The following is a 23,495-nucleotide window of genomic DNA, read 5'->3' on the forward strand; positions in this document are numbered from 1 at the left end:
TATTTGAGAGTTTATCTGAACAAAACTAGTTTGAATCAGGCAGTCTAGAACCAGAAAGTGTTGGGAGTGCTTTATCCACGGGATCCAGGAGAGAGACGTACAGAGAAGGTGCAGGAGCAGAGAGAGGGAGTCGTCTGATTGGTGGTAGCTCATAGTCTAGTTGGCTGCTGATGACTGGTTGTCCTTAGGTTTCCATTTTGGAGCCTTCAGGCATGTATAGGGTTAGATTTGGGTTGGCTTAGGTAGGTTGCCATGCCATTAGAGCCACCTCAGCCCGGTGGCCTCCTTCTTCAATTAATTTAACACTAACAAGACCCAAGCTGATGCTTCTGGGGAACACTTTTTAAGAGCCCCTGCCATGGGAAACAGACCTTACATACAGAGAATAGACTGATGGTTGCGGGAAGGAGGGCGGGCGGATCAGGAGTGTGGGATGTACGGGCTTTCAGTTATGGAATGACTAAGTCACTGGCATCGAAGGTACAGCATAAAGATACAATATAGTCAATGGCCTAATAATAGTGTATGGTGACAGATGGTAGTTACACTTGTGGTGAGCAGAGGGTATGTATAGACTTGTGAAATACTCACTACATTGTACACCTCGAACTAATGTAACGTGTCAACTATTCTTCAATCAAAAAAAAAAAAAAAGAGGGGTGCCTGGGTGCCTGAGTCAGTTAAGCGTCTGCCTTCAGCTCAGGTCATGACCTCAGGGTCCTGGGATGGAGCTCTACATCCGACTCCCTGCTGAACCAGAGAACCTGCTTCTCCCTCTCTCACTCCTCCTGCTTGCGCTCTCTTGCTCTGTCAAATAAATAAAATCTTGGGAAAAGAAAAAAAAGAACCACTGCCCCATACCAATGGGCCCTCTAGAAACTTCACCAATATAGGAAGCTTCAGAACTTTGGCAGGGTTTACTTGCTATCCTCGGGTAGAGTATATCTTACTAAAGTTTGCAGATAATGTAATCAACTTTAGATGTGCTGTCCCGGGTATTATTTTCACGCACATACAGTAAAACTCTACCATATGATAAGTAGGTTCAGAATTTTTAGAGTGTTATGACCGGGAGGGACAGTTGGGTGTGGTTTTGCATTTATGCTGGGTTGCTGAAATGACCAGAAAGAGCTGGGAGCTCCTGAGTCTCGTTCTCTGCAGGGAGAAGGCTTGGTTACTCTTACGGTATGGACCTGGCGCCACCTAATGGTTGTTATTTGCTCCATCATTCAATAGACTTGCTGATAATTCTGGTTGCTAAGGCTGTTAAAAAACAAACAGGGTTTTGGAGGGGAGAGGAGTGGAGGTTGGGTTAGCCTGGTGGTGGGTATTATGGAGGGCACGTATTGCATGGAGCACTGGGTGTGGTGCATAAACAATGAATTCGGGAACACTGAAAATAAAATAAAATAATTTTTTTTAAAAAGTTAGAAAATGTAGTTCGAAACACGTCAAGGAAGAAGAGGAAATGGAGGAGTAAAGCAGTCCCCAGCCCTTGTACCTTGCTATTGTGCAAGTGAACTGCATTTATTCTCCACTGATACAAAGATTGACAGCATTCTTATTGGATGGTATTTTTTATTTTATATTTTAGGACAGAATGCAAATACAAGTAATTATAACCAGAAAACCTGCACAGTTTGATTTAGTGAGCACGAATGGAAAATTGCACAGAAACAATGTTTGCATCAATTTATACTCCAATTTGGAAGTCCTCAGAAAAAAATCTAATTGTATATTTCTGAGTGAATAACAGAGCTCTGCTCAATTCTTTCTATTGTTGAGGGGTTTCAGTAAGGAACCAAAGGGCACGAACAATAAAACAGGTGCCAAAGACCTAGAGATTGTAAAGCCTACAGCAAGGTGCAAGATCACCCGTGTCAGAGGTGCTAAGATGTGTGGCTTGGCCCATGTTAGCTTATCCCCCATTTTGAACGAGTTAAAGAGGACCTGCCGACAGATGGGGGTCAGACAGGAGAGCTGGCAGCGTAAAGAGTTGAAGAAATCAGAGTGGTTTGTTGTGGTGCAAGGCTGTCCCTTGCCCCTCAGGGCAGGAAATCGGTCTGCTAGCTTCTCAGCTACACCAGCTTCTTTGAGTACGCCTGGAGACACATGTGTCCTCTTAAAACTGAGGACTTGGGGAGGGATGTTTGACAGGAGGCTGAGTAACCTGAGGAAGAAAGGCAATGGCCCACTGCCCTGCAGCCAGGAGGCAAAAATGAGGCACAGAGAGCTGTGTGTCATCTGTGACGGAACAAGCGCTAACATTTTCTGTGTGCCCGTGGGCAAGGCCAACACAGAGTCCTCTCCTAAGTGGACCTAGAAGAACTCTCCAAATGAGAATTTGCACCTGGAACAAGTGCCCAGGCCAGGCTGACACTGCTGCTGAGTGGCAGATAACCCACCCGGCCACCTGACACTGGGAAAGCTCTCGTCCGTCCCTTCAGAGAGATCCCAAAGGTCAACATCATACCTGGGCTCATGTGGACCTCGGCACACACTGCTTCATAAAACTGGGCAGGGGGTACAAAGGCTGTGTGCATCTGGACAGATTATCACTGTCCTGTCACAAAACCTTGGGTGAAGAGGTATTTAAATTTCAGCATCCCAAACATTAAATCAGAGCCCCTCCACGGCAGCTTTGTTAAAGTAAGATTTCTATCCTTGCCCTCTCGATCCATTCCTCAGTGTAGAGCCTTGAAAAATGTATTCAAACTTCAGCTACAAACGTGAAAACACGAGGAGATGGCTGAACATTTTACAAAATACAGAGATTGCTGTTGGCGCTCTGTGCTGAGTATTGGGTGCAGTGATGTCGTCTTCAGGGAGAGGGCGCTGTGGCATTGCACTTACCTGTGTGCTGTCTCCAATTCCTGAGCAGTACTGTAAGAATTTGTAAGGGCAGGCAGGCGAGTCTGATGGTCCCTTTACACTTCACTTCCCCTTAAAATGCTGGGGAGCTCAGGAAGTGACAGCTTAGGAGAGTCTAGTGTCTGGAAGCAGAAGGAGTCTTTACAAATGGCTTGGTCCAGCCCTGTCAGCCCCATGGATGTTTCTTTCTCTGAGGCTCATTACATTTGAAGAATGTGTTTCAGCCACTCTGTCAAAATGCACCTTAGATCAAAGAAGACACAATTCTTAAGGTTCTTTTTCAAGCCAGTTTTGCAAATGAGTGTTGATTTGGTCTGGATATTCTGTTTACTGAAAGTATTTTCATCCCCTTGGAACATTTGGGAAATTTGAATATGTAAAGCCACTTTTCTGCACCATCCTGCATTTTTTATTGACTATAAGGTAACTCACAAAAGTTATTAAATCACAAAATGCTATGCCAAATGATAATATTCTATTTTACAATTATATAGGCTATTCAGATGAACGTGACAATGGATGGATGACAAAAAAATAATTTCAAAAATCAATCTTTCACAAAATTGGAGCGAACTTAGGATAAAAGCTAAAATACACATACTAAAATCTTCTCAGTTCAATGCTGATTAATTAAAAACAGATCCTAGATTGAAGCACCTGGTTTTCCCAGAGCTGCATTACCAAGATTTCTCCATTATTTATTTGGAATAATATACAAAATATAGTTTAAGGGGAAAAAAGTACAAGATGAAGTGTAAAATTTTTAGTTCGCTCTAAGAACCCCTTACAAGGAAAACCGTGTTGACGACGAGCCAGTAGGAGGGGAATGGATGGTGTTTGGAAATGAAACATTTATTTCTCTAAAGTGTTTCCCAAACTTTCCTGAACATGATGATCAGGCACTAAGTACTGTACCTTCTTACTAATGAAATTATAGGATCTTAATTGTCAGACTGGAAGGGAAGTTAGGAAGTATTCATTTAATTCTTTTATCAGGAATTGCACTTGACAGCAAATAGCTGAGTCCTGAGAAATAATGGCTCAATCAGGCAGAGCTTTGTTTTCCTCCCATATAAGTGGGCATCCAGAAATGAAACATGGCTTGTTGGACTGAGGTCTCCCCAGTTCTCAAGACTTTTCCTTGACGTTGCAAGGTGGCTGTTGGGACTCCCACCTTTAATTATGAATTCCAGGTAACAAAGAAGAGAAAATGAAGGGAAGGAAGAAGGGGCAGCTCCTGTGTCTGGAAGACAAAAACTCGATACCCCAATAGATAGCCATCTCATCTCATTGGTGGAAACCAGTCATTGCCCACCTCTGCTGGGGAAGGTTGGAAAGCAGCTTCTAGCTGGGTAAGATGCCAACCCTCACAGAATGAATCTGTTGGTAAAAGAAAAAGGGAAGAATGTATCCTCTTCCCAAACCTCTCCATCACAACCTATGCCATAATCTGCCACTTGTGGAGATGAGGAAACTGGCCCAGAGAAGTTAAGCAATTTCACTCATGTCTCCAAGTGGGTGGCATGGCCAGGACTTACAGGTGGTAACATATGCCCTCTTGCCTTTGGCTGAGTTGGGCATGGAATTATAGGTGGGAGCCCTGGGAAAGGAATAGGGTCATCTGAAGTTCTAAAGCTTTTGCTTTAGCGAGAGCATAATAAGAATGGAAAATATGATGATTTCTTAAAAGTTTGACACATCAGTTCACCTCCAATAAGATCACAGGGATTTGATTTTTCTTTAGAAATAGTACAAAGAGCCATCAAAAACAAACAAACAAACAAACAAAAAAATAACCCAAACTGAAATCTTGCCATTTGCAACAGCATGGTTGGAACTAGAGAGTATTATGCTAAGTGAAATAAGTTAATCAGGGAAAGGCAATTATCATATGATCTCAGAATTTGAGAAGCAAGACAAAGGATCATAGGGGAAGGGAGGGAAAAATGAAACAAGATGAAACCAGAGAGGGAGACAAACCATAAGAGACTCATAATCTCAGGAAACAAACTGAGAGTTGTTGGGGGGTTATAGGGGAGGGATGGGGTGGCTGGGTTATCGACATCAGGGAGGGTATGTGCTATGGTGAGTGCTGTGAATTGTGTAAGCCTGATGAATCACAGACCTGTACCCCTGAAACAAATAATATATTATGTGGTAATAAAAATTAAAAAAAAAAGAAATAGTGCAAAGAAAACTAAAGACACAATTCCTAACCCAGAAATGAAATGATATAGTGGGTGTCAAGGCATTCAGATTTTGAGAGTATGTTTCTCCAAAGTAAATAATGGACACATTCCTTCATATAAACCTGAACTTGACCCTGTAAAAATTGTGGCTCTCTTCTGTCCCTGGAGGGAGCAGCCCTCTACTTTCTGAGGAGTGTTTGACTAAGGGACAGTGATTTTGAGAGTAATAGTAGCAGCAAATCAAGACTGTGTTTCAAAGGATGATTTTTCTCCCATTGGCCAGATGATAAAATGTGTTCTCTAGGACAAGGGCTGTGAGCAGATGGTAACTTTCTCTCACAGATATTATTCAGCCATTCAAACACTTATTAATGTATATGTTCAAGAATGCAACACTGTATCTAATTAAGTATTCATCCAAGAAGAATCTATTTATTACTACTTATAATCTACCACAAGGAAGTGATATGCAGAAACCTGAAAGGAAATGTTTTCTAAAAATTGTCCAACTGTAAAACTATCTCATCTGTGTCACAAACAAGGAGACTAGTGAAACAGAAATTACTTGATTTAATTTGTTTGGAGAACAGGAAGATATTTGTTTTCATTTTAATATATATTTAAGTTATATATAACTCCAGGGGTTATGATTCCATATCTTTGCCACACAAGACTTATTTGAATGTTGTCATGTTGTGTGAAATTGTGGATATTTTATGTTTTTCCTCCATTTTTGGTATATGTCTGGGACATAAATGGGGAGCAAAATTCCCTAGCTAGAAACTCAGTGTTGTGTAATTCATTTATGATTGCAGTGGGAGAAACTACAGATGACCACGAGCGAAAGGAGGAAAATATTCTGCTCTGTCACATTCCACGTAATTGCGATCACCTGTGTGGTTTGGTCTTTGTATGTATTAATAGATCGGACGGCAGAGGAAATCAAGCAAGGCAACGATAATGGTAAGAGCACGTCTCATTTCCTTTTTCTCCTCTTGGATTCTCTGATGACACCAGAGGTGGGTGGGGATCCTGTTTCCCTGTTAGGTCTTCAAGTGTGATACACCAGCAAAAAACAGTACCAGCAATTGTCTTCTCCAATTATGTTATAAATACTAGGATCAGATATCCAGGGTTCCCCAGCTGAGATACAAGATTTATCAAGTCTAATAAACCTCAGTAGGGACAAATATAGAGATGTCATCCATCACTTCAGGCTTTTCAGGAGCTAAGGATCCTTTTCTGCCTGATATGAAAAGACAAACAGTTGTGAAAGTGGAAGGTTTTTTTTTTTTTTTTTCATTTTATTTAATTCACCATAGTTGTTGCTTCTTTTAAAACATGAGTAAGATGAGACTCTGGAAATTTATTAATTAGTACCATATAATTTGATTGAGTAGATTAACACCATTGTTTGAAATTTAAGCCATGCTGAGTTAAATTGTGAAGGATGATGTCAAATCTGCAAAGAAAGACATTTAAAAATCATTAAGACAGATTCTAACATCTGAAATGGATAGGTTCTTTGAAATAGAGGGGGCAAAGAGGTGGTTTTTCTTTACTTTTGGTACTCAGCTCATTTCTCATTAGGCTCTATCCGCTTCTGTGTGTGGCCTAAATCAAAGCTGGTAAAAAAAAAGTGAGAAAAATTACCCGAACCAACCCCACGGTTCACCCTGAAAAAAAAAAAAATCCCACAATATTAGGCCACTGGTGAATTTAAAAAGAGAAATTGTTCAGATGCTAATACTGTAAGTTTATAGTGTTCTAAAGTGTGCTTCTCTCAAAAAAAAAAAAAAAGAAAGAAAGAAAAGAAAAGAAACTGAAAGAAAGAAAGAAAAAGACAGGAAAAAGGGGAGAGGACGTGAGGGAATGAAAGAGGGAAAAGAATATCAATAGGGAAAGTTGTTATTCTGCATTTCTTTGAATTCAGAAACAGAAGGGACGATGTTCCATTCTTACGCTTGCCCGCATGGTGGCAGCAGTGAGCAGCGGCAAGCGTTCTCCGGGGCGCTGGAGAAGCCCTGTGGGATGAAGGGACTGTGAGGACCTGTCCCGTCGGATGCGCAGGGACGTGGTTTATGTAGTTTAAGTTGGGGGGTTGGGGGGAGGTGGGTGACGGACCTGCAGTTCTCGCTCTCTCCTGAATGAGAATAAAAGCTAGAAAAACGGGTGCGGGAGGTTTTGTTGTTCTGTTTTTCAGTTCAATATTACATTGACATCTACAATTTTAGACCGTTTACAACTACATTCTACATTATTCCTGAGTTACTGGATTAAAAAATGTCTGTTACATCCCTATTAATAAGTTCCCTGCGGATAGGACCCCCCTCCCCTTTTTATTTAACCCAAGTCCCTATAGTTACAGGTACGGCCCCAAACTAAGTAACAGAAAGTGTGCCATACACGCAGCAGTCGTGTATGTATGGGAAAACAAAGAGGCGCCCCACCACCGTCCCCACACCTCGGCTCACCCAGAGTAGGATCTTAGGCCTCAAGTGTTTTCCTCAAGAGCAAAGGCAGATCTGGCAGCCAGAGGATTCATATCTTTAGAGGTCTGGTTTAGAGTTCAGTAACTTGAGAATCCTAAATCGGCCCTGTGTAGCCTTGCCTTCCCCCAGCGGTCACCCTGATGTGGTCTGGTGGTAACAGCCTGCAGAGCTCCTCGTGGTCTCTTCTAGCCACATGCAGGGAAGGAAGATTAAAGGCACCTGTCCTAGACATAACAAGAAGCAATCTTGTGTCCTTCATATGTAGACAGTTCCGAACCTCTCTCTCTCACATTACTCAACCCCACCTCTGAGACAGAATAGGATCATTCATCCTGCAGTGAACAGGACTATCTCAGCTTCAGCCATCAGAGTCTCCAGAACCCAAGAAACCCATAAACCCAAGCTTCCTTCCATTTATCTCATTCTACCTGCTCATTCTCTAGTCCCCTTGGATACCCATGCCTTCCGTTGTCATTTCCATGCTGGTAACCAAGCCACACATTTATCTCCAGCTCGTACTGCACTCCATCCAGATCATGCATCTACCTCCTGAACCTCTTCATTTAAAGGTCTTCCAAGGGATACCTGGGTGGCTCAGTCGTTAAGCATCTGCCTTTGACTCAGGTCCTGATCCCAGAGTTCTGGGATCGAGCTCCCTGCTCTGCGGGAAGCCTGTTCTACCTCTCCCACTTCCCCTACCTGTGTTCCCTCTCTCGCTGTCTCTCTCTGTCAAATAAATAAATAAAATCTTAATTTTTTAAAATAAATAAGGGTTTTCCAAGCACCCCAAACTTAGTGGGTCCAAACTCATTATCTACTGCCACTGACCGACCACCCTAACACCTGTGAGAGAGGCATTACTAACACCTGTTACCAAATCCAGTCAGGTTTTCATTCCTCATCTCCCTCTCCCCTGCTTCCACCCTCATTCAGTCACCAGATCCTATTATTCTACCTCGTAGGCCTCTGGAATCTGTCCTGTCTCTCCTTACCACTGCTCTCATCCTTTTGCAAACTCTCCTATCTTTTACTTGAAAACTGCAACAGCTTCTTTACTGGACTTTCTCCATTTCTGTCCACCTTTAACCCAAGCTCAATAATGTACTTACTGCAAATTTACAAAAATTTACACATCTCATTACACCCTATACCTAGTCACTACTCTTAAAATACATCCCAAATTCTTCAGTGGGACAATACTGTCCCCACCCCACCCTGCCATGACCTGGTTGTAGCCATTTATTGTGAACATTCCGTCAGCCCTGCAGATCTATGTCTGGACCCTTGCTCAGTATTTCCCTCTGAATGAAACCTTTCCTCCGTCTTCTGTCCACCACACACTCAGACAGTGTTTCTATGTTCTCACACACCTCCCTAACCCCCATCAGCCTTTGCAGTTTGCCTCAAATATCACTCCTTCTGGGACACCTGGTTCAGCTCTCTCAGCTAGAATATAATTGGTGCTACCACAGTGGTTCTCAAAATGTGGTCCCCGGGACCCATGGCATCCACATCACTGGGTACTTGTTAGAATTGGCAGTTCTTGGCCTCTCCACACCCCAGACTTATGGATCAGAAATTCTGAGGATGGAGCCCAGCAATTTGTGCTTAAGAAGCGAAGAGGTGATTCTGATGTCCTCTAAGTGTTGAGAACCATGTGCTCACCTAGCACCCTACACTTACCCTGCCCCACCCCAATGACTCCATTTTTGACTGCATAGTTGAATTACCGGGAGTTTCTAGACCCTACAAAGCCTGAGTCTCATCCCCAGAGATTTAGCTTTAATTATCCCTTATGTCATTCTTTTTCAGACATGTTACGAAGCTCTGCCCTACCAGGGAACTTACTACACACCACTGTAGTTGCTCATTTAATGACACCAATAGAATGAGCTCAGAGCAGGCCCCACAGTGTCTGTCTTGCTCCTCACCAGCACATCTGGTGAACACTGCGCCGAGGGTACCAGTCAACTTTGTAGAAGGAATGATGAAGTGTGAATGCCTCAGACTCACACTTTCCTACCTTTTATCTTTCTTTTAGGATTTTTCTTCAAAATGTCTTTGCTTTTTCCTTTCTCAGTCCTGGGAGGATGCAGGATTTCAGACCAGAGTCTCCCAATGAATTGTCACTCAGAGCCCTCAGTCAGATTTCCTAAAAGAAGAGCTTGAATGATAACCAAAGGCCAGCTTTATATATAGTCAAGGGTCAGCTTTCTATTGTACACTTTTCAAAGTTATTTTCAGTTTCTTAACAGCAAGTGAAAATGAGATAACTTTTGTCTTCAAAAGCTCTTCAGGGCTTTTGAATTAAGAAGGAAGGTATTTATCAAGAAGCAGTGTCCATGACTACCCCTCCAGAGCCACTGGCCAGGAGGACAGCTCCTAACCAGGGTAATTTCCGATGGAAATTATAGTGACTTCTGCAAAGGGAAACATCTGTCCTTATGTCCAAGTTGTATTTAAAACGTGACTTCCCAAAGCTCACATTTCGTGGGTCGTGTGGGCATCTCTGTCAGTTGGGATTATGTTCAACTCCCTTTGGGATTTTGGGACCGTGAGGGCTAAGCCTGAATTTACTTTTAAAATTTGAAAAAACTGCTTAATTTAAAAGCCAAAATATTTTAAATCTGCATTGAAAACCTTCAAAAACACTTGAAGAGGAACAAATTGTCTTCCTTTAACCCAAATTGAGGTTGAATATAAAACAGCAAAATTTTTTGTATTGTAATAACAATAGTGGAGAGAAAAAAAATTCTTCATGCGTTTTTAATGGTTGTTCTTTTAAACTAAATAAGCCTGCTGCCCCGACAGCTCTTTCACTTTTTAAAAAAATTTTTTAAAGATTTTATTTATTTATTTGACAGACAGCGATCACAAGTAGGCAGAGAGGCAGGCAGAGAGAGAGGAGGAAGCAGGCTCCCTGCTGAGCAGAGAGCCCCATGCAGGGCTTCATCCCAGGACCCTGAGATCATGACCTGAGCCAAAGGCAGAGGCTTAACCCACTGAGCCACTCAGGCGCCCCCCTACTCTTTTACTTTTCTTTTTTTTTTTTTTTTTCAAAGATTTTATTTATTTACTTGACAGAGAGAGAGAGATCACAAGCAGGCAGAGAGGCAGGCAGAGAGAGGGGAGGAAGCAGGCTCCCCGCAGAGCAGAGAACCCGATGCGGGGCTCGATCCCAGGACCCTGAGATCATGACCTGAGCCGAAGGCAGCGGCTTAACCACTGAGCCACCCAGGCACCCCCTCTCTTTTACTTTTCTATCACCTGTAACGACAAAGAAATTAAAAAAAATAAAAAATCAGAGTCTCAGTATTTAAAACTTTAACACCCTGGATTACCCATCGCCAGCTCTAATCTGGGAGAGCAATCCTCCCCCTGCCTTATCTTTACATACTCTACAAAAATGCTCCAGTATACTATTTGTGCGTTGGGGAGGGTGGGGGGAAACACAAAAACACAGACCAGGAAAACACAACCGTTTATACTGGTAGAGAGACTGTAGGTGCAGATCAGGTGTTTTTTGTTTTTGTTTTTTTAAGATTTTATTTATTTGACAGAGAGAGATCACAAGTGAGCAGAGAGGCAGGCAGAGAGAGAGGGAGGAGGAAGCAGGCTCCCTGCAGAGCAGAGAGCCCGATGTGGGACTCGATCCCAGGACCCCGAGACCATGACCTGAGCTGAAGGCAGAGGCTTAACCACTGAGCCACCCAGGTGCCCCGCAGATCAGTTTTTAACGGAAGTACAGCTGACAGAATATGTTTAAGATGTAAAGCAGAGTGATTAGATAATTCTGTGATTTCAAAATGCTCGCACAGTTAAGGGCAGTTACCATCTGTCACCATACAAAGCTATTACTGACCTGTAGTAATCCCTATGTTGTGCTTGTCATCCCCGTGACTTACTTGTAAGTGGGACTTGATGCCTCCCCTCACCTGCTCCTGCTTTCCTCCCACCCCTCCCCTCTGGCAACCACAGTTTTTTCTCTGTATTCATCTATTTCTGGCTTTTGTTTGTTTTGTTTTGTTTTTTAGATTCCACATATAATTGAAAGCCTATGGCCGGTGCAGATTTTAGCATTGCCCCAGAACTATTTAAATGCATACACCGCAGGGGACTCACATAACAAATTTTTTTTTTATATGACTGACTCACTTGTGAGCCTCCGCGTATCTCCAGGGCAAGGGCATTGCTTCGTTATTCAGGGAGCATTTAGTATTGCTAGAGGTTCAGAGAACTGCTGCTAGCTCTGGCTGACCCCAGCAGATGAGGACTATGGCTCGTGCTATATTCTTTCACTGTTAACATCTGCTTCAAGGAGGTCTTCAAAATCACTTCCCAGCAATTCATACGGTGTGTTCCTTTGAGCCCTGCTGGTTAAGCATTCCTTTTTCTATGTAATTATATGTGCTGTTACTGTTAAGCCAAATATGATAAACAATGACTTGAGCTCCTTGTCAGAAGGCCAGGGTCTAGTTCTGCCTTGGTCACGGACCACTTACCTCGAATGAAATAACCACTTTAACACTCAAATTTCTCATTTGTAAACCTAAGTTGGACTGAATACCCTCCAAAGGTTCTTTCTGAGTCATTTTTCAAAGACACCAAGAACTTGACCTTGCATCAAATAAACTGAAACACTGTACATATATATTTGCATAATTTAAATATATTTATATATTTTTGTTATATATATCCATATTTATATATATTTGTGTATTTGTATCTTTACTCATGGTGAATATTACCATTAAAACAAGTTGAGGAACATGTTACAAATATGTGAAACAGTTTTTTTTTTTTTAATAATTTATGCAACCAAAGAGAAGCAACCAGGACAAAAGGAGAAAACCACCCCCCACCCAGCCCTTCCACTCACACACACCCTTACACAAACACATTTTGTAACTCTGCATAACCTAAACACCCAGCCAAAAATATCCCAACTTACCAATGAGATGCATTTTCTAAATATATATTGTCCCTGCAGCTGTTAAATGAGACAGGTTCTCTTCTGCTGCTTAAGTCTTTTTAGACACAGCACACTCCCGGTGTCTCCAGCTACGTGCTGTGCTACATAAGATAGACAGAATACTCTGAGAATCCCAATTTAAAAGCTGGAGGAGAGTGTAGAGATCACGGTTTTAAAGATGAGGAAGTAATTTGCCTCATCTGCAGCTTTACTATAAACACCCACCTAGGAGCTTATGGTTTACCCAATTTGACTTAAAGAGAAAACAAAGAAAGAAGATGTTACAGGTGACCTTGCATGTGTTCCTCCAGTGGAGAGAGCTGGAAAATATATTTTCTGAGAAACAATATAGCTAGACAGTAAATGAGTTTGAGTCAAAAGTAGATCCATCCCAGTTTACAAACCATTGCTCTTGTAGTCTGAGAGTGTGGCATCAATATTCCCTCACAAATAATACACATAGTTCCACTTCAACATTTCAGGACCTTTTCGTTGATTTTCAGTGAGATTTCCGAGCTTTTCTCTGTGAAGGGAATTACGAGCTGGGAAGGATGCCCAGCGCCACAGGGTGAGGAGCTGTAGTGCAGACTGAATACCGTGGCCTGTCTGGCCCCTGATTGGACTTTCTTCTCACCTCGTTCTGGAGATTTTCATTGCCTGGAGTCCAGATGGGACATCCAAAGGTTGAAGCCCATCCAAGTCAGAAAGGTCTTAGTTACAGGCACCAGGGAAAGCTTTGCTCTTGATCTACAACTCAGAGCAGTCAAAGATACGTAGCATTTAAATCACTCAGATAGCAACAATAACCTGCATTTACACTGCACCTTCTATGTCAAGAACTATTCATTTAATCCACACTAACAGCCTACTGAGGTAAATACTACCACTACCTTCATTTTTAACTCATCAGTTATCTTCTGCCGTATCATAAACTATTCCCAAACTTACTGACTTCAAACCACACGCGTGTATTGCAGTCCGAATTCTGCAGACCGGCTGGATGTTTCTCCTGGCCAGGGCCTGCCTGGCTGCTCTCCGAGGGTTCACCTCTGTTTCTGCCAAGAGCTGGCACGTGGGCTGGCTGCTGTATCATCAGCAGGGCCTCCTCTACCTGTCTCGCAGTGGGCACGCTGTTATTTGATGATACAAATAACTGAGCTGTGTTTTTCATCACACAAGACTTGGTGGTCCTGCCTTCTTCACATGGCTCTTAGTGTTTAAAAAAGTAGCAAGAGGGAGTGCCTGGGTGGCTCAGTGGATTAAAGCCTCTGCCTTCGGCTAGGGTCATGATCCCAGGGTCCTGGGATCGAGCTCCGCCATGGGGCTTTCTGCTCAGCAGGGAGCCTGCTTCCTCCTCTCTCTCTGCCTGCCTTTCTGCCTACTTGTGATCTCTGTCTGTCAAATAAATAAAATCTAAAAAAAAAAAAAAAGTAGCAAGAGAGCAAACCACACACACAAGGGGAACAACTGGGAAGTGTCTGATGTGTTGTATTTGCTCTTGTCCTACTGGCCCAAACAAGTCATGCGCTGCCACAGCCAGAGTCAAGGAGAGAGGGGATGGGAACCAAAGGACCCAGTTACAGGGAGACAAGAGCCAAATGGGAGTATTTCTGAACAAGCTACCAAGGATGAGCAAACTGAGACCAAAGAGAATACCAGATAACAGGCTCTCAATACCTCAAGGAAATAAAAAAACTATCTGAATTAGGATGAAGATGTAAAGACTGAAGTGGCTGATTGTTAGGCGTTAAACCCATAATCCTTGGGGCCCCTGGGTGGCTCAGTCTGTTGAGCATCTGACTCGAACTCGGCTCAGGTCTTGCTCTCAGAATTGTGGTAAGTTTGACTTCCATGTTGGGCTATTTAAAACAAACAAACAAAGACCATATTCCTCAAGAATGAGTGGTGATTTTACACAGGAAAAGTCTTTGAGAAGCCATTAACTGTAATAAGGGGTACCCTGTTGGGGTTTGGTCTGCAAAGAAATTGAGTAAAAGTTTCAATTATTTGGGATATGGGTATTTCTTAGTCAGGAAGGAGGGGGCTTCTGGGAATGAAGATGAAGAAATAGTGATTGTAAATGAGATAAAAGACAGTTTATCAATAAACTATAGTCTCAGGTTCCTGAGCGGGAAGTGCCTTAAATAGTCCCAATCCATGTCTCCTCACCCAATCCCAATGGAAAGTGCAATGAGGAATATCTGAAAGAATTTTTTTTATGTGAAAAAACAATTTACAAATTGCACTCTTTCATTCATGTTTATTTTTTATTCAAATTCTAGAAATAGTTACTTTATCTGGTATCCCCAAGTTTTCCCCTCTGGCTTCCTAGAAGAATCTTGCACAGACTCAGAATCCCAAGAGCCTATGATAAGCTGAAAGCTGCATTTGCTTTTCTTTGCCTAACATAGTTTTACTTGCTCTTTAAATAAACTTTCCTACAAACTGAGGGCTGGTTTCTGGGGCTCTGGTAGCAGTGCACATTCAGGCAGATATAATGTGGCATTTTGATTCATCTAACTCTACTTTATGAAGTTTTCAATATCATATCACAGGTCAAATCTACAAACCCATCTTAAGCCTTTCACAGAAAACCTATTAGCATGCTGATTGTCTAGGGAAGATAGTGCAGCCCTTCAGGACCGCATCACATACACGCAATTAGAGAAAGGAGGCCTGGAAGAATTTAATCATATGTTGAGATTGCTTTAAAATTTATTGCCCATTCATGTAGGATTGGCATGACAATATGAACAGTGAACGAGTCAAATTTATCTATTATGAGGGACGAGAGACTTCCATTTCCTTAGAAAATGGTTGTGGACAAGGATGCCTGGGTGGCTCAGTTGGTTAAGCACCTGCCTTCAGCTCAGTCCTGGGAGTCCTGGGATAGAGCCCTGTGTTGGGCTTCCTGCTCAGTGGGGAGTCTGTTTCTCTCTCTTCCTCTGCCTGCCACTCCCCCTGCTTGTGCTCTCTCTTTCTCTCTCTCTGACAAATAAATAAAATCTGGAAGAAAAAAAGGAAGAAAAATGGTTGTGGGCAGAAAAACTACTCCTCTAAGCTCCTTCAATTCCCGCCCAAGAATTTCTAAGCAGTGGTTCCCATTGTGTTTAGGAGGAAGCGATGTAGATAGTTAATTCCTAAACTTACAGAAACTCCTGAAGAAAGATCCCAAGCACAAAGAAAGAAGTACATACAGTCCTTGGGTTTCAGAGAAATGAACAGATGGGAGAATGGCTTCAAGTCGGATTTTCCAAATTCCTCTTCCAACCTGGGCCAGTAAAAACACCTTTGTGCTCTTGGCATTTCCAAGTTCAGGTTCCAACTTCAAATATGTATCAGTGAGGACAAAGAACTCCTTCTTTACACAAAGGATCCACAAGGAACAAGATTTTGTGCCCTCTCTTTCCTACCACCCTTCCTTATTGTGTACATTCCTTCTTCTGTACAGAAGACAGCAAAGAACTAGTCCAACAAGGTTGAGTATGAAGACAATTTGCTGATTCTCAATAATAAGGAAGTAAACATACCTAACCAATGGAAACATTCTCAGAAATCCACTTAGCCCCATGTGTTAGCATCTCTTCTCATGGCATCCTTATAGTGAGTTTTCCAAGGTAAAATCTTATACCTGCTCAATAATATCTTTATAGAAAACAAAAATCTTGCCCACTTAGAGGCAAAGAGAAAGATCAGACTGTCTCTGAGAGAAGATGGTCATGTGAAAAATGGGTTTGCACCCAAATAGCTTCTGGATGTGGGGTGGGGAGATACTCCATACTCTATAAACTTTGTTTAGAATATATATATGGGAATATATGGAGGGCTTTGACTTCCCAAACATATGAAGGAAGAATGACTAGGGGAGAAGAAATCAACTCAGAGAACATTGTGAAAGAAAGTGGAAGGATCAGACTGAAGGACCAGACTGTCTTCCAGAAATGACAGAGAAAATGGCTAGTTACTCCTGGCCCAGATTCTCAGGTATATTCTGGATTCTCGTCACAATTTCAGGAAGGAGAGGTGAGGCAAGAGTGGAGTCTTCAGATCATCCACCCATGAAACATAGCTTCGTGGACAAATGAAGAAAGGCTGGCGCCTCCAGTTATATTAAAAAGACTGAGGCAAAGCAATCCAACTTGGAACTCTGAAAGCTTTCTTTCAGCCTTGAAATAGCTACTGAGCAAGGCACTGTGGAAAACAAAGACCAGCTAGACATAAGTTCCGTGCTTCTCAAGATTATGGGGTAGCAAAGCAAAAATAACTGATTAGAAAGTTAACTCATGCCGCAGGTAGAAGAAATAACTTGAAACTGGAAAAGTGGTAAAATTTATTTCCAGCTGGAAAATGTTGCTGAGCTGGGTTTTGTGGGACAGGTAGACCTGCAGAAACAAGGAAGCAAAACCACAGGGAAGAAATATGGACAAAGCCACAGAAATGGAAAACCTCCAGGCACTTACTGAGAACAGCCAGTAGTGTGATTTAGCAGACAGAGGGGAAAGTTAGATGTAATGCATGGATACTTCTCTCCCCAAAATGGGAGATAAAGTACATGTTTTCTCCAGCTTGTCTGTGGTTAAAAAATTCCAAATACATAGAAACTACTGATCAAGAGAGTAGCCAAGAACAAAAATCCTTCTAAATTTGGAGAACTCCAAGATACCTAATTTGCATATTGAATCCTCCCTGAAAATTTCCTAATAAAGAAGCTTAAGTGATTATCTTCTCCAAGAACTCTCAACCTCAGCACTATTGACATTGTGGACTGAGTAATTCTTTGTCGGGGAGTGCTGTCCTACACACCGCAGGATGTTTACACAGCATCTCTGGTATCTATTTACTAGAAGTCGTTAGCATCCTAGCCCAACACAAGGTGTAACAATAACCAGTATCTCCAGACATTACCACATGTCCCCTGAGGAAAAACCAGTGATCTGACAACCGCGACCCTTGGGAATCGTGAGTCTACCCTGAGTCTGTATGTCCGATGATCGTTCTTGGCATAAGTGGAATTGAGGAAGGAGCTAAACAAGCCCTAGTATCTCTTTTCCTACAGAAGCTTAAAGCAAATACAGCTGTTACAAAATATAGGTGGGACATTTCCTAGAACTCTATTCATTGTTATAAGGAAAAATAAATAAAACCCAAAGTAGAATCTTAAGACTTTGAAAAATTAGGATTTCTAACCAACACTTCCCGGTCCAACATACTGAACCGAGCCTTTCACAGGAATGGAGACAGCCATCCTCCACACCATCTTGGTATTGGCAAGAGATGGACTCTTGACAATCGTGTATTTAACATTCCTAGTTATGTGTGGCCTAAATATTGTTAGAGTTAAGAAACTCTTGTGCAAGTTTTAAAAATTGTGAGAGCCAAAAATTGTGAGAGTTATGATGATACAAATTAAAAGAAAACATTGATATCCAAGAAAGTGGTGGTTCTCAGTGACAAAAAGACTTACGAAACAAAAATGACTAAAGTACTACATTTTATGCACATCTTTAATTCTTTCTCTCTCTGGTGAGATGTGGCAGCATCTGTATGTACAATCCTACAGAAGTACCTATTTACCTTCTTAAAAGGATTTTAAACTCATTCTTTCACTTAATATGTTCACTATCTTTCCTTAAAGATTTAGCTCTAAGGAATAAATGTCAAAATAAGTATCAAAAGTCCAATATCATCTGACAACCATGGTAGGTACTTGATGCTACAAAAAAAAAGTTCTTTATAGTAATAGGTACAGAGTTTCTTCATGTACAATTTTTTCTTTTTTTTTTCATGTACAATTTTAACAGTATGTTTTAGAGTTTAAAGCAATTAAGCAAGTCAGGTTATAATTTTTACTGTCTGTTAATAATACATCCCTTATCCACAAAAGTTAGCAGGCAGGCATGGTCTTTTGAAGGAGTCATACCAAACCCATTGATAATGACTTGGTGATAACATTCTCTTTTTTATTTCAAAGGTGTCCTTGAATGGCCATTTTGGACAAAACTCGTTGTCGTGGCTATCGGCTTCACGGGAGGTCTTGTCTTCATGTATGTACAGTGTAAAGTCTACGTTCAGTTATGGCGCAGGCTGAAGGCTTACAACCGAGTGATCTTTGTGCAAAATTGCCCAGACACTGCCAAAAAGCAGGAGAAGAACTTCTCATGTAATGTAAACACGGACATCAAGGATGCCGTGGTAGTGCCTGTATCACAAACGGGTACCAATTCACTGCCATCTGCAGAGGGCGGCTCCCCGGAGGTTATACCAGTGTGACAGGACCAGTGGGGAGTTTCTTCACTGAAGAATATCTTTCTAGCCCTTAGCCACTACACATGACAGAAGTGATCCTGAAGTATTCACTCTCTTTATCTTCTCTTTCTCCAACTGACTCATTTTTCCTTACTTGGCTCAAAAAGGGGACCAAAAGACCACCAAATGACCAGGATCCCATGAAGCAGTCCAAAGTGTGATATGGAAATGTGAAGTTTGTTAGAGAGTGATTTCTAAGACAATTAAGAACCAACGGAGCAAGGAATGCTCTTAGGCAGTGACGAAAGCCTAAATGGACCCACGTCTTCATAGGAGCAGGATCAAGTTTAAGAATACAGACTTGAATTGCAATGTGTATTTCTTCTAAGGCCTCATAACGTTAACTGTCTCATTGGAAATTAGAAACATACTTGGTTTTAAGCTTGAATTTGTCTGCATTGTCCTTAAATCATATCTGAAGCAAACTTGGAGGATGCATATTTTGATATTCATACTTTGACAGCTAACAGATTTTTAGCTATAGTGGAGTCCAGTTGTTTTAACAGATGCATGTTTTTAAAATAGATGCAATACACATTTGAAGGTATTAATACTTAGAATTACGTTCAAATCATCAACAGAAGATTTGCAGTTTTTGGGTGTAATTAGTGCTGTTAAATACCAACAGAAGCTGAAATCAACTATCAGGTCCTGTATTTTATCTGGTCCCCATAAAACAGTGTTGTCCTACAGAAATGTAATGTGAGCCCACAAATGCAGGCCACATGCATACATTTAAAATGATCCAGTAGCCCCATTAGGAAAAGTAAAAATAAGTAAGTGAAATTAATTTTTATATTTCACTTAACGCTATATATCAAATTATTTCAATGTTATGAATATTAAAAATTAAGATATTTCACATCCTTTTTCATGAACCAAGATACAAAATCCAGTATGTATTTTATCTTTATGGTATATCTTAATTTGAATTAATTATATTGTTTAGCACAGCCCTAAAATTAGCAGCACAGCCTCTGCTTCATTTAACAGTTGAATATTTCAAAACAGCAGCTCAATTCATTCTTTTTTCAAAGGCTCACAAATGTTATAGTTTTAAAAGCACTAAATTAATTAATTAAAATTTTTATTAATTAAAAGCACTAAATGTATCAAATGAAATAACCTGGTTGGTTAGAGAGCTGAACTTACCATTTCTCTAGAGGGTGAAAAAATGAAAGTATAGAAAGATACAATGATCTACCTGTGGCAAAGTTCTGAAATTAACTTGTCTGCTACTATGAAGCACATAAGGAAGCAAAAAATATTTTTGTTAAGTCCAATGTGGAGGGTTTTTTTTTTTTTTAATCCACATGTGGTATCAACTTGACAGATGAGTAGTTTTGACTAAGCATTTGGACTATTTTAAAAAGCTGACAGTATTTCCCTTGCTCAGCTGGGAAGTAAAGATATTCAACAGATTCTGTGATAAGTAATAAACTGAGTTGTTTAGGTTTGGCAGTTCAGTTGATTATTGTGTTCTTTGCATATTCATGTAAAACTTAAGCGTGAATGATATTGTAGTGAGCTAGATTAATGATTATAGAGTTTGTGACCCGTCAAAGAAAGATGTCTCACATTTAAAAAGGTGACTTATTTTTGTTAGCTGTCGTATTTATTATTGTGAAAAGGCAGTCACGATGGCCATAAGAACCAAAGCATGGGTATTGCATTGCACAAACCCGGGTATCACATTGATGCACTTTGTAATTACCAGTGTGCTTGTTCCTCACGGATTATCACAGAAAAAAGGAGAAGAAAATAACCTTTTAATGAGGAGAAAGATATGAATATTAGTAGTGGCTGACACAGAGTCCAAATAGTCCCAATTCCTAGAAATAAAGAAAAGGTAAACAATGTCAACTTTGTGTGTGTGTGTGTGTGTGTGTGTGTGTGTGATGTGTGTATGTGTGATTTTACGTGTGTACATGAGAAAAACATTAAGGGTTTTGGCCAGTCAGGAAACAAAAGGTTTAAAACTCATCTTTCTTAAAACTTGTTGTGGAGGGTATGGACTAAACAAACACACATGGAAAACAAAGTTGAAGTAACTATAGAGAACCATAATAATTTCTGCACAAATAAGGACATCTTGTAATAAAATATCTTTGAACCTTAAACAAACTAAACTTTGTATTAACTTCTTAAATTTCCATTTTAAAAGTTTAAGATAAATACTCATGAATAACTAAACTTTGATTTAACCATGGCACCTTACCCAATAGATTAACCTTGATACAATTTTTGTTTATTTCCCTAAGCTTTTACTAATCCATGTTTCCCAGAGCTTAGCAACAGAAGTGTGTTGTTTACAAATATTCTGGGGGGGGAGGGGGAGAGGGAAGGGGGGGTAATCTGTCACCAGCAAGCAATGAAATATTGATTTCTCTTTTATTTGCTCTGGAAGGAAAAGGATTATTGACTTTAATTACCACCAAAAATACTGTTTAAATTCTATACAGACCTAAGCAAGATAGGTAAGTGCATAGCTCATTTCTCAGTGGAAGATGATTGGCTAAAGAAGGCTTGTTTATTAACGGCTACACTAACACTAAGAAAACATTTCTAGAATGAAAAGTAAAGATAAGCATTACTGTCTTAACCCTAAAATATGACATGGTATTTTAATACCATACCTAAATTCTCAATATTAACATGTACAGGCTTTGACCTACTTGTAATGAGAAAATAACATAGCTCCCTAAGAGGTTAAAAATCAGCTTTTTATTCTGCTATTCTTCTGAACTTTATAAACCCTGAACTCCTGAATTTAAATCTTTTAACAAGTTTTCCTGCAATATTTGTTTATGGTTCAAACAATCGGGAATAACGATGTGCATTTAAAACCCAATATTGATTTCCTTTTCTATTCTGTGTGGCAAGTGCCCTTTCGATGAAAGGATTTGGCTTTGTGACAATACTTTGTGGACTGGACATACCCTTCAAAAACTACTCTAGAAGGCCAATTTTTTTTGAAGCATGTTTACCTGCTCACGTTAAGAAGTAAAAGAAGTGAATCAAAGGACTGAAATCAAAGAATGAACAACGCAATTCTGTTAAAAACCCTGGCTTTTTATAGTCATGCATCTGATAGTATCAATACCATAAACCACAGACATTTATGCTGTTAATTTTTAAAAGAACTCTCACTTTTATTGTATCAAAGATCGAATTGTAAAGAAGTGAAATCCCAGTATTTTTTTTAAATGAAGTCCAAAAGGCAATTAAGCTTAACACAAGCAAAACAAAAATGAAAAAATTTAAAAAAAAATCAAAGCAAAAATGATCTAATCTACATGGGATACAGCAATGGAGAAACCGAAGATAGGTATATACTGAAGGAGTCTCTCAAAATGCCCCAGGATTAAATCTCACTCTGAACTGCTATTATGTGATTACTGTCCCAGACAGCCACATTTATCTTGTTTTGCAAAAAGTCCTTAGGTACCCTTAAAACATCTGTTTGGCTGGAAAATTAGCTCATTAGAGCAATGACATCATTAAGATACTCTCATTGTCAAGGGGGTGTGGTGGGAAAGATTCCTGATAGTTTACCTTTCCCTACCTTGGCAATCAATATTTTGGAACAAAGTAGAGCTCTTTACACTTATTATCATTATTGTAGTTGTTATGTAATAATTGTATAAGACTTTAATTAAGAAAGATGAAAAACCTTTTTTCTTTCCTTAAGTCAGCCCAAAGGTGCTATTTTACATATCAATACAGCTCAAAGGAAGTACTGTTATTTTGGGCTGCAGTGTTTCCTCCAAATCTGAAGAAAGCCCATTTTGAAATTGGAGATTGCATTAAAACAAACAAGGAAAAATTATTTTAACTGTGTGCAATTTTTGAGATTGAGCATTTGTACTTTTTTGGTTTTACCTAATTCTCTTGCATTAACAATTTACTGTTTTGTGAATAATGTGTACTAAGACAAATTAAGGAAAATAATTATCTGTGAAAGACTTTGTATATTAAACAAGTGACCTAAACTTTTGTTGTGGTTTCTATACTCTTTGCTTAATTTACCAGCATTTCTGCAGATATGTATGTGCAACATTCAAAAAAGCTTGGGTTCTTAAGATTTTATAATAGTCTGTGTTTTTAAGCAGGGTGTGAACATATTAATGTTACATTAAAGCCAACACAGGCTGACCAACCCTGATATAGAAAGGAATAAAGAGATGCATTAAGACGGGAATACTTTAACTCAGGAAAAGGACAATGCAGGCAGAGGCAACAGTAACCAAAGTCTTTAATGGCAAGTGGCAAGATTCAGCTACTAAAGAAACAGCAAGCCCTTGTCAGAGTCTGACAGTTTATTACTTACAGAGAGAGCAAAGGAAAGGCAAATTGCCGTAAGTCTTGTCCCAAGGGAAGACACAAAAAGAAGGCAGGATAGATACAAGGTAACGATAATGTGACATAAGGAGTGGGGCACAGTGGTGCTGAGCTGCTGATTCCCTGTTGCAGCTAAGCAACTCTGGCCTGCAGCCACTCCCTAAAGGGACTCACAGTGGAAAGTCTCATAATTCATCAAAATCCAGAGGCAATGACAAACTGTCTCACATCCTCCTTGAAAGATAGCGAGACAAACATGAAGCGGCCCATGGAAGCTACTGCATGCCCCATACCCTTGAGTTCCAGGAAGATCACAGGGCACTC

General features: G+C 40.5%; 1 protein-coding gene across 3 annotated transcripts in view; it reads left to right on the forward strand.

The window, feature by feature from the left end:
• The window catches only part of MARCHF1 (membrane associated ring-CH-type finger 1), a 315,834-nt gene extending 293,743 nt beyond the window's left edge, over positions 1-22,091 (forward strand). For all 3 annotated transcript variants that reach the window (XM_047717754.1, XM_047717752.1, XM_047717753.1), the window contains 2 exons: positions 5,876-6,023; positions 18,496-22,091. In XM_047717754.1, the coding sequence (XP_047573710.1) occupies positions 5,876-6,023; positions 18,496-18,794 (447 nt within the window). In that variant the 3' untranslated portion in view covers positions 18,795-22,091. The remainder of the gene's footprint in view (positions 1-5,875; positions 6,024-18,495) is intronic.
• The last annotated feature ends 1,404 nt before the right edge of the window (positions 22,092-23,495 follow it).

This window comes from Lutra lutra, chromosome 2 (assembly GCF_902655055.1).
Source record: "Lutra lutra chromosome 2, mLutLut1.2, whole genome shotgun sequence".
NCBI lineage: Eukaryota > Metazoa > Chordata > Mammalia > Carnivora > Mustelidae > Lutra > Lutra lutra.